This window comes from Myotis nattereri, assembly GCF_964212035.1.
Source record: "Myotis nattereri genome assembly, chromosome: 10".
In the NCBI taxonomy this organism is placed as follows: domain Eukaryota; kingdom Metazoa; phylum Chordata; class Mammalia; order Chiroptera; family Vespertilionidae; genus Myotis; species Myotis nattereri.
Window position 1 is genome coordinate 72,305,235 of NC_138085.1, and position 11,243 is coordinate 72,316,477.

Sequence of the window (11,243 nt, forward strand, 5' to 3'; positions counted from 1 at the left end):
AATTGTATATGGGGCCAGTGCCTTGGCTTAAGTGCACCATTTAAGGGAGCACCAAATTCTTAGAAATCAGGATAACTATTTTGATACATTTTAAAAATCAAAATTAATTTAAATTTATAATGACCAAAATACCAAATTTTAAATAAAGACAGGGACTGTATTACTGATTTTCCTTTTGCCTCAGGCTCTAATATTGCTTGGCACCACGGTATGGATCTAGAGTTTGTAGAAAAGTTGAAAACTAGTGAAGTTTGAGTTTACAAGTTTAAAATGTAAACTTGATAAATAGGTAATGATGGTAGTCAAACTTGATAACCAGGTATAATGCTGGGACATGGGGTGAAATGGCCAGGAGTGCATGTATAGAGGGTGGAAAAGAAGTCAGAACGTCTCTGAGACCAAATCTATCAGAGGAGGGAGAACCAGCAAAGGAATATTAGAAAGATGGGAGGAATAAGGAAAGACTACTCCACAGGGCAAGAGTTTTAAGAAGTAAATGGAAATCTTCTAAATCCAATGTGTGGAGACGTCAAGGAAAATGGTCAAAAAACATATAACAGTTTTACAGTTTTAAAATATATATATTTTTACTTATTTCAGAGAGAAAGGGAGAGAGAGAGAGAAACATCAATAATGAGAGAGAATCATCAATCAGCTACTTCCTGCACACCCCACTTCAGGGATGGAGCCTGCAACCCAGGCATGTACCCTGACCATGAATCGAACCGCGACTTCTTGGTTCATAGGTCGACGCTCAACCACTGAGCCACACCAGCCAGGCAGATTTTGCAGTTTTGATGGAGGAGTAGGAGCAGAAGGTGGAGATGTCATTGTAATGATTATAACATAAACCTTTTAAGATTCTGATACGGCAAAGGTTAGAGGGGAAGTTGTGCCAAGAAAAGTAAAAGCTGAGAAAGCTGTGTCCTGGGAACTTTCTCTGGCTATAAAATTCTCTCCTTGACACTTTCTTCATTTGACCCCAGAAGCAGAAGCTGCACTGCCGGGGCATGGCTCCCAATGGCTTATCCAATCACATCATGGCTCCTGTCTGGAAGTGCCTCCATCTCACCAAGAACCTGTGAGACTTGGGGAATGGGGCCTGGGGATGAAGGGTGGAGTGCACAGAATGATCTAGAAGTGGGGCTGTGAGAAAGAGGGCGGGCACTCACAGGGTAGAACACTGAAGACATTCATAAATAAACGACACTGCTCCAAAGGCAAAAGCTTCAGAGCTGTGCTGTCTGTTGTGGTAGGCAGTAGCTGCATGTAGCCATTTAAAATTCAAAGTCCAGTTTCTCCTTTGCAATAGCCCGATTTCAAGTGCCCAGCTACCAGCGCATATATTGGACAGATAATAGGTCACTCACATCATCACAAAGTTTTTCTTTTTTTTAAAATATATTTTATTGATTTTTTACAGAGAGGAAGGGAGAGGGATAGAGAGTTAGAAACATCCATGAGAGAGAAACATCGATCAGCTGCCTCTTGCACACCCCCTACTGGGGATGTGCTCACAACCAAGGTACATGCCCTTGACCGGAATTGAACCTGGGACCCTTCAGTCCGCAGGCCGACACTCTATCCACTGAGCCAAACCGGTTAGGGCACAACGTTTTTCTTTTAATTGATTAATTTAATTTTATCTTTTAGAGAGAAAGGAAGGGAGAGAGAAAAAAACTGATATGAGAGCAAAACATCAATCGGCTGCCTCCTGCACACCCTCTACCATGGATCAAACCTGCAACCGGGGCATGTGCCCTGAGCAGGAATCGAAACTGGTAACCTTTTTTAAAAATATCTTTTTATTTATTTCAGAGAGGAAGGGGGAGAGAGAGACATCAGTGATGAGAGAGATTCATTGATGGGCTGTCTCTTGCACACCCCACACTAGGGGTCATGTGCCCTGACAAGGAATTGAACTGTGACCTCCTGGTTCATAGGTTGACACTCAACCACTGAGCCACGCTGGCCAGGGCTATTATCACTGAAAGTTTTATGGGGCAGAACTGCTTAGAATTGATCTCTTCCTTCGTTAAGGCTTCTCTGTCCCTCTAGCCGAGAACAGAAGCATTCATACTGGGAGTTTGCAGAATGGATTCCTTTAGCCTGGAAGTGGCACTTGTTATCTGAACTGTAAGTTGAAGAGACGTCGTTGAAGCCTTGGAGGGGTGGTGATGCCACTGGAGACCGAAGGGTGACAGAGGATCTGGATTTATGATGGGAATCCTGGAAAAGGAGAAACTTCCCAATTCAGGCTGTTGTTCCCTTTGCCTTCCCTAGTGAGGCAGCTCCCTACCTGCCCCAGGAGGAGAAGTCTCCACTGTTTTCTGTACAACGTGAAGGACTTCCTGAAGATGGCACACTCTACCGCATAAACAGGTAAAGATTGCATCTCTTTTTCTAATTCTAGGAGACATTATTCAAAATAAATGTTGAAAGGGAAGGCAGATTGGCCCTGTTCTTCCCCTGATGCTGGTCCCGTTGATCCCAAGGGTCGGATCCTGGGTAGATCTGGTCAGTCCCCTCTAGTTTGCAGTGCTCGTTGCTACTGGCCAGACGGAAGGATGCTATGGAGGTTGAGGGTCAAACCGGTTTATAAGATCATCTATACTCAGACAGTCCCTGACAGACAAGCGCTGGAGAGAACACTGTAGTTACCAGGATGCACAGCCTGACGTCTTTGAAGGTGAACTAGAACAGAATGACTGGGAGGGAAAGGAGGAAGATACAAATGCGAGCTAGGACTGTTCTCACCTGTAGACTGTTCTTGATATTCTGGCCCTTGCTGAAGCCAGTTCATACTCCCAGTGGAGCTCCCATTCTGTCCTCATTACCTTTTTCTTAACTAGATTTTTTAGAGCAATTTAACTTCACAGGAAGAGGAAGAGTGAGAGGAAGAGTTAGAGATTTCTGATATACCTCCTGCCCCCACGCATGCATAACCTCTCCCACTATCAACATTCCCCACCAGAATCGATGACCTCCATTGGTATAGCATAATCACTCAGGGTCCATAGTTTACATTGGGGTTCACTCTTGGTGTGTACATTCTATGGGTTGGGACAAATACTTCATTTGTCTGGATGTATCACTGCTTATTTATCCATTCACCTATGAATTTCTCATTACCTTTTATTAACTCCTTTTTTCATTCTATCTTTGACTTTTCTCTAGATTTAGCTCGATCACAGCACACCCAGAGCGCTGGGATGTGTCCTTCTTCACAGGGGGACCTCTCTGGGCTCTGGACTGGTGCCCAGTGCCAGAGGGGGCAGCAGCCTCGCAGTACGTGGCCCTTTTCTCCAGCCCTGACATGAATGAGACACATTCACTGAGCCAACTTCATTCAGGTCCTGGGCTACTCCAGCTCTGGGGCCTTGGGACCTTGCAGCAGGAAAGCTGGTGAGGTGGGGCTGGAACACTGCCATGGAGGGCGCCTGAGGAGGAGAAGGGTGGGGCTGGGACACTGCCGTGGAGGGGGCCTGAGGAGAGAAGAGTGGGGCTGGGCCGGACCGGGTTTGGGTTGTGGGGGAGACTTGGATTGGTTTAAATTAGGGGAGCACACAGGCTCTAGCAGCCCGAGGCCCCCCTTCTTCCTACCCATTCTCCCCATATGGTTTCTCTCCTCAGTCCTGGCAACAGGGCTCACTTTGTCTATGGGATTGCTTGCGACCACGGCTGCATCTGGGACCTCAAGTTCTGCCCCAGTGGAGCATGGGAACTTCCAGGCACCCCTCGGAAGGTACCTCCCAGTTGATTACATGATGGCGCTTGGACTCATCGCCAGGACAGAGGCTCTGGGTGTTCCCAGAGTAGGAGGAACGGAGTTTGGAGAGGGGTGGATGGCATTTTTTTCTAGCAACCTCATATCATATTTTCAGAGACGAGAACCTCAGAAGTTTTCTGAGAGGCTCCTGAAGGCAGCAAGCCTCAGCACAGATCTGGTCTCACCCTCTAGGCTCCTCTCCTGCCTCGGCTGGGTCTCTTGGCTCTTGCTTGCTCAGATGGGAAGGTGCTGCTGTTCAGTCTGCCCCATCCTGAGGCCCTGCTGGCACATCAGCCCCCAGGTGAGTAGCCCAGCAAGGAGAATGAGGCAGCTGTAGCCATGGCCAGAACATTGTAGGGCCTGTCCATCTCCCCTGAAACTCTTCTGGCCCAGTCTCTATAGTACAAAGCCTTGCGCAGTCACACCTTCCTTTCTGACTTCACACGCTCTGTACTTGACCTCTCTCCAGCAGCCCACAAGTAGTACTCTTTTGCAGACTTATAACTGCCCTTTTCCATCACATTACCTTTATCTCCCTCTCTTCCCTGTTCTCCCTGCTCTCAGGCCTCTTCCTCTGCGGCCACAGTTAATTGGCTGTGTAAGGACGGCTAAAGGCTGAGGCTGACAGATGGGGCCAGTCTCTCCTGCCATACTCTGTTCTCCTAATGTCCTCAGCCTCTCCTGTCCTCACCTCCACACATACATGGAAACACACTCCCTTTGTTGTAAACGGGGAGAGAATATAGAGCTGAATATGAGCAAGAAGAGGAGGGTCAGGTAGAGGCAGCTCCTATTGGTTGAATTTACTGTTTTTTTAACTGTACTGAGTAAAGAAGAGGGCACCAAGGTTTGAACCCTGAGAAGGCCCACATTTGGCGAGCAGGTGGAGGAGTGGCTTGAGGAGGGACTGGGAGGTGAAGAAGACAAAATGGATAGACAATTCTTTCAGGAAGTTTGGCTGTGAAGGGGAACACGTAACAGGGTAGTGTTTGGTTGGTTTAGATAGGAGACAATAGTGTGAATGTGAGAATGACCCAGTAGGAGGAGAGAAAATGAATGATGCAGGTGATAGGATGGGTAACCAGAGAGCAAAGTTCTTTGGGAAATGGTGAGAAGAGAGCAGAGTGGAGGGATTAGCCATTCTGATGGAAAGGATACTATCAGGTATAATAGGGGGAAAGAAGAATTTGGGGCAGAGAAAAGTGGGCTCGTACATTTGATGGTGGAAAGATAAGAGTGTAAGGGAACGTCACCATTGAAAGGGTGGGTGCTGATCTAAGAGCAAGGCTTATTAGGACCTCGGTCTTCTGGATCCAGAGTATCAGTTCTGCTCTTTTTTCCTCACAGATGCAATGAAACCCGCCATCTATAAGGTGAGTGAGGAACCTGATGCCTTACCCAAGGCTCCATCTTCTAGAGCCTCCCTTACTGATTCCATAGTGAGTCGCTTTCTAACTCTGAGGGATCGAACACTAATTTCAATCCTGTTGGATTGAACACTAATTTGCGTCTTCATTCCAAACAATAGGTATTCCTAACCCTAGTCCCATCTCTTCTGTCCCTGCAGGTTCAATGTGTGGCAACCCTTCAGGTGGGGTCTGTGCAAGTATCAGACCCCTCTGAGTGTGGTCAGTGCCTTAGCCTGGCCTGGATGCCCACCCGGCCCCACCACCACCTGGCTGCTGGATACTATAACGGTAAAAACCAAACCTACGGAGCTACTGCTCTTAGACTTGCTTTGGGTTGTTGCTTCCTTTTTGGTTCAGTATTGGGCATTACATAGTTATAAATATTCAGGCAATGAAAAAATACAAAGAAGAAAGAGAAAAGTTATTGGAATGTTTCTACTCAGAAAAATAATTGAGTAGACGAACATAATTTCATATAGTTCTCTGTGCATATGTAAAGCTAAAAAGAAATGGGATCATACACTATAGCAATTTTATTTTATTTTTTAATTTTTTTTTAATGTTTCAAGGATAATTTATATATATATATATTTTTAAATATATTTTATTGATTTTTTACAGAGAGGAAGGGAGAGAGATAGAGAGTCAGAAACATCGATGAGAGAGAAACATCGATCAGCCGCCTCCTGCACATCCCCCACCGGGGATGTGCCCGCAACCCAGGTACATGCCCTTGACCGGAATCGAACCTGGGACCCTTCAATCCGCAGGCCGACGCTCTATCCACTGAGCCAAACCGGTTTCGGCCACTATAGCAATTTTAAATGAAAAGGTATTAAGTGTAATTATACTTTAATTTTGTAGTAGAAAAGACAAATGAAGCTGAAAGATTAGCTAAACTCCCAATAAATGTTCCTTTACCACAGAGATATTAGATACTCTTAAGATTAAAAAGGAAAAATAAAAATTATAAATAACATGAAGTTGTCAGAGGTATTAGGTTGTCGTTTTTAAATGACAAGTGTATTTTTAGACACTATCAGTAGCCTTTCTGCTGGGGAGTACGGAAATTGCACTGTTAGGTCTCTTCTCCTTATCTCTAACACCATCTTCTAATTGTGTTTCTGTTGGTGATATTCTCACATTGTCAAGGTACATGAAACTTGATGCTGCTTTGCTGCCTTAATTCCTGAAGTTACTTAATTATAATTTTATATTGAAATGATTGCAAGTCTCTACCACTCCTTTCATCTGTCTCTCGCTCCATTGCTGAATTATTAATGTTTCTTAGCTGTAATTCACTGTCAATATGTTTTCTTCAAGAAAGGTTCATAGCCCTGACTGGTTTGGCTCAGTGGATAGAGTGTCGGCCTGCGGACTGAAGGGTCCTGGGTTCGATTCCGGTCAAGGGTATGTACCTTGGTTTCGGGCACATACCCAGTAGAGAGTGTGCAGGAGGCAGCTGATCAATATTTCTCTCTCATCAATGTTTCTAACTCTCTATCCCTCTCCCTTACTCTCTGTAAAAAATCAATAAAATATATTTTTTTTTAAAAAGAAAAAGGTTCATAGGTGTTACATTTCCTGAGTTTATGTATAGAAGAGGTTATAGCTACATATATTTTTCCAAATTTTTATTTATTAAAATTCTACAGTTCATTAGTTTGTGGTTTTTTTAAAAAGATGTTTTTGCTGATATTAGAGGGAGAGGAAGACAGAGAGAAACATCAATGTGAGAGAGAAACATCGATTGGTTGTTTCCTGTACCAGGATGAACCCATAACCTGGGCATGTGCCCCAACTGGGAATCGAACCAGCAACCTTTCAGTGCACAGGACGATGCTCAACCAACTAAGCCATATTGGCCAAGGCAGTTTATCTTTTATTTTAATCAAAGTTACATTTTTTATTATCCCCTGCTCTGCTAGCCTGGTCGGGGTCAACTTGTTTTGGGTCAGCCAAGTTAGTTTTTGTTGGTCCATTTGTTTTCTGTTCTCTACATTTTGTTGCTTTTGGCTCCTTGCCTATTCTCTTTGTCTTAGAGCAGAGTTGACAAACATTTCTGTAAAGGTCCTGATAGTGAATATTTTATGCTATATGGGCTATTTGGCCATTGTTGGAACTATTCAACTCCACCATTGTAAAGCGAGAGCAGCCATAGACATCAGGTAAATAAATGAGTGGGCTGTGTTCCAGTCAAACTTTATTTACCAAATCAGGTGGCAGACTATATTTGGCCCATGGGCTATAGGTTGCCAGCCCTCTCTTAGAAAGTTTATGTTCTTTCAAAATCCCTTTACTTATATTTAGTAGGAAGTAGAGGCTACTGAGTGCATTCCACCAACCTTTTAACTACAGGTCCCAGACTAAGATATTACTTTTTTGTTGCTTAGAATTGGAAATGAAATATCAGGTTGAGTCTTTAAACTATGGAGGGAATGGACTAGCTAGTCATTATCCCTATGTCATTTCATAGAGAATCAGATATGAGGGTAGAAGATAAAGTAATTAGAGCAAGGAAGAGAGAACCTGCCTTAATACCTACATGTTCTGTCCCTACCTCAGGCATGGTGGTTTTCTGGAACCTTCCCACTAACTCGCCCCTGCAGCGGATACGGCTCTCTGATGGCTCTTTGAAGCTCTACCCCTTCCAGGGTTTCCTAGCCCATGACCAGGCTGTGCGTACCCTTCAGTGGTGCAAAGCCAACAGGTTGGAATAGGAGAGTTGTGGAGGTGGGAGGTGAAGCTGGGTTAAGCTGACTCTTCCAGACTGGTTCAGATTTTAACTTCTCCCTCTTCTTTCATCTTTCCACAGTCATTTCATAGTGTCTGCAGGGAGCGATCGGAAAATCAAATTCTGGGACCTTCGACGACCTTATGAACCAATAAATGCTATCAAGCGCTTCTTGAGTACAGAGCTGGCCTGGCTGCTCCCCTACAATGGTGTCACTGTGGCGCAGGACAACTGCTATGCCTCGTATGGCAGGATGGAGATAGGAGAAGCTCAGGGGACAGACCCTAGGGGTTGGGGTGCCAGAGTGTTCCAGATTGTTGTGTGGGGAGAGGAGGGTTGAGGATTGTTTCAGTGAGGTAGTTTGAATTCTGGAAGGACATGGGGAGAAGAAATGGATCTAATCTAGAAAAAGGAAGGTTTCATTTTCTCTTTCTCTTATAGTTATGGACTCTGTGGAATTCATTATATTGATGCTGGTTACCTTGGTTTCAAGGCCTACTTCACTGCTCCTCGAAAAGGCACCGTCTGGGTGAGCCCCTCTCTTTGAAATCTTCATTATACAGGAAAATGATTCATCTACTCATCTAGTGGTGGTCGGGAAAAGGTGGTAGTTTTTTACAGAAGGAGATAGGTGTGTGGGAACTGTATCACCAGGGATATGGGTTATGATAACCTCATTTGTGTGTGTGTTTCTCCCCCGAGACTGCAGTTATTACCCGTTCACAGAACTCAAGGAATCTGCCTCTTCTTATTAGAGTCTTTCAGGATCCGACTGGCTTGGGACAATAGCTGCAGGAGATACATCCGGGGAGCTCATTGCAGCTATATTGCCTGATATGGCACTGAACCCAATAACTGTCAAGCGACCTGTAGAACGAAGATTTGTACGTATTTGAGTGTTTAATGGCAGCACCATTTATTAGTTCCTAATCCACATGACCTCCCAAATTAGTACTACAGATTAGTTCAAATTAATACCAGGTTGCACAGGTTTTAGCCCCAGAAGTCTTGTTACACATAATATTGCCAACCTAGTTCATCTGAAAATCTGTTTAAACATACTACTTTCTCCATATTTAAGTCTCTCCTGCCCCAAATCAATTTTCTCTCTTTACTTTCATTTTGTCTTCAGTCTCATGAGATCTAATCTTATGGTCTCCTTTCTAGCCTATATATAAAGCAGATCTGATGCCGTATCAGGATAGTCCTGAAGGTCAAGACCACTCTTCTGCTGCATCTGGAGCCCTCAACCCACCCAAGGCTCGAACTTATGCTGAAACCGTCAACCATCACTACTTGCTCTTTCAAGACACAGATTTGGTAAAATGGCCCAAGAGAATGGGTGTGGCACTAGGAAAAGTAGAAAACTTTAGTCCTTATATAACAGGGAATCCTAAAGCGTTCCAGCACAAAGATGCAAACCTAAGAAGCTGCTCACTGTCTCTCATTACACTTCCCCTCCCCAGGGTTCGTTCCATGATCTGCTCCGTAGAGAACCAGTGCTGCGGATGCAGGAGGGAGAGGGGCACGCTCAGCTCTGTCTGGACAGGCTGCAGCTGGAGGCTATTCATAAAGTAAGAACCTCGCCTGTTACCTTCTCCACCCGTCGCTCTCATTTTCTCCCAGCTCTGGACCTGTGATCAGTGAAATGGGAGATGAAAAGCAACCAAGAGGGCTTAGGAGGGAAAAAGCTCTAGAAAACTCATCTTCAAGAACTTACTTTGTTCACCGTCTTCTCACCCCCTCATGGTCCTATCCTGTCAGATTGTGGCCAGGTTTTTTGCTCTCACGGCTGGGACTCACCCTAAAACACCAACTATGAGCATCTCTCTTTTGTTTTCTATTCTCTTCACAGGTACGTTTCAGCCCAAACCTGGACTCCTATGGATGGCTCGTATCTGGGGGGCAGTCAGGGCTGGTTCGGATCCATTTTGTGCGTGGACTCACCTCCCCATTGGGCCACCGTATGCAGCTTGAAAGCCGAGACCACTTCAATGCTGTGTTCCAGTCGTCCTCCCCTACTAACGGGCCTGGCTTCTCTTCAACCAGCCATCGCCTTCTGCCCCGTCCCTAGTCGTGGTCCACACATGACCCTTGTATGAAGTCTGCCAAGAACAAATGGCCCCAGGCATAGACCATAGAAACTGGGCCTTCTTGGACAGTGATGCTGCCAGGCCTGGACCTTTAGACCTGCCTCCCAGGATTCCTTAGATACCTCTCCTTCCATCGACTTCAGCTATCATCACGGCCCCTGTGGGCAGGGAGGCTTGCCCTCCACGAACTCTCAAGGCTCCTTAGCCTAAAACTGGCTCACAAGAAACACTCAGGCCTGATCTAGGCTTGGGAGTCAAATTGCTCATATTGAGCATATTGTGAAGTGGGTAAAGCTAAGTAAAGGTACTGGGTGTTTTTGAGACCACATGTGAGTGGGTGTTTGGAAAACTGGAAAGAGTATCTGCAGGAAGGCTTCTGTCTGACTGTGTTCCAGGATCCAGGATTACTGCCCTGTCAGCTTCCTGTTTAGAGTAACCAACGGGGGCGGGGGGAGTAAGTTGTTGGCCTGAAGCTGCTTATAGTGGTTCTTTAACTGAGGAACACCACACACCACCAAGAGAACGGTGGTTCAGATCTTACTTGCTCCTGCTTAGGAAATATTCCTGATCACTGGTCATCTGACCCTACTTGAACACTCCTAGACAGTCATGTTTTAAAACATCTTCCTTTATATCCAGTCAGAGTATACCTCTATAGATTTTACCATTGGTATTAGGAATTCTAGTAATTCCCACCTGTGATTGCCCTTTTAAGTGTTTAAAATAGCTATCAGATGTTTCCCAGGTCTTTTCTCCTCTAGATTAAATATCTTCAGTTACCTTAACCATTCTTTTACACGTTATGATTTTTGACCCTTCATGATACTGTCACATTAAACATGTTTAACTGCTTTATTTCAACCCTATCTATAGATGTTTAGAACCCAAATACAGTAAGTCCACACTTATTATCAATAACTTGTGTGACATTTTTTTTTAATGTCTTGATTTTTAGAGATAGGGAGAGAGAAAGAGAGAATCGATTTTTTTGTTTTGTTCCATTCATTCACTCACTCATTGGTTGCTTCTTTTATGTGCCCTGATTGGAGATCAAACCTGCAATCTTGGTGTATTGGGACGATGCTCTAATCAACAGAGCTACCCAACCAGGGCAAGGTTCTGTGACTTTAAACAACATATAAGGAAACCAACTTTATTATAGGTGAATTGATATAAACAAGATTTAAGTTCCTATGGCATCTCATTATAAGGAAATGATGTTATTTGAGGACCTGCTG

General features: G+C 44.7%; 1 protein-coding gene across 1 annotated transcript in view; it reads left to right on the forward strand.

Annotated features, from left to right (window-relative positions):
* Positions 1 to 10,918, forward strand: part of GTF3C2 (general transcription factor IIIC subunit 2) — a 24,074-nt gene extending 13,156 nt beyond the window's left edge. The window contains exons 5-19 of the mRNA XM_081101161.1: positions 987 to 1,081; positions 2,059 to 2,136; positions 2,284 to 2,382; positions 3,178 to 3,405; positions 3,634 to 3,745; positions 3,962 to 4,070; positions 5,117 to 5,142; positions 5,337 to 5,466; positions 7,744 to 7,888; positions 7,994 to 8,155; positions 8,354 to 8,441; positions 8,668 to 8,796; positions 9,080 to 9,232; positions 9,379 to 9,486; positions 9,768 to 10,918. Of these exons, the coding sequence (XP_080957287.1) occupies positions 987 to 1,081; positions 2,059 to 2,136; positions 2,284 to 2,382; positions 3,178 to 3,405; positions 3,634 to 3,745; positions 3,962 to 4,070; positions 5,117 to 5,142; positions 5,337 to 5,466; positions 7,744 to 7,888; positions 7,994 to 8,155; positions 8,354 to 8,441; positions 8,668 to 8,796; positions 9,080 to 9,232; positions 9,379 to 9,486; positions 9,768 to 9,986 (1,881 nt within the window). The 3' untranslated portion in view covers positions 9,987 to 10,918. The remainder of the gene's footprint in view (positions 1 to 986; positions 1,082 to 2,058; positions 2,137 to 2,283; positions 2,383 to 3,177; positions 3,406 to 3,633; positions 3,746 to 3,961; positions 4,071 to 5,116; positions 5,143 to 5,336; positions 5,467 to 7,743; positions 7,889 to 7,993; positions 8,156 to 8,353; positions 8,442 to 8,667; positions 8,797 to 9,079; positions 9,233 to 9,378; positions 9,487 to 9,767) is intronic.
* Positions 10,919 to 11,243: the final 325 nt, after the last annotated feature.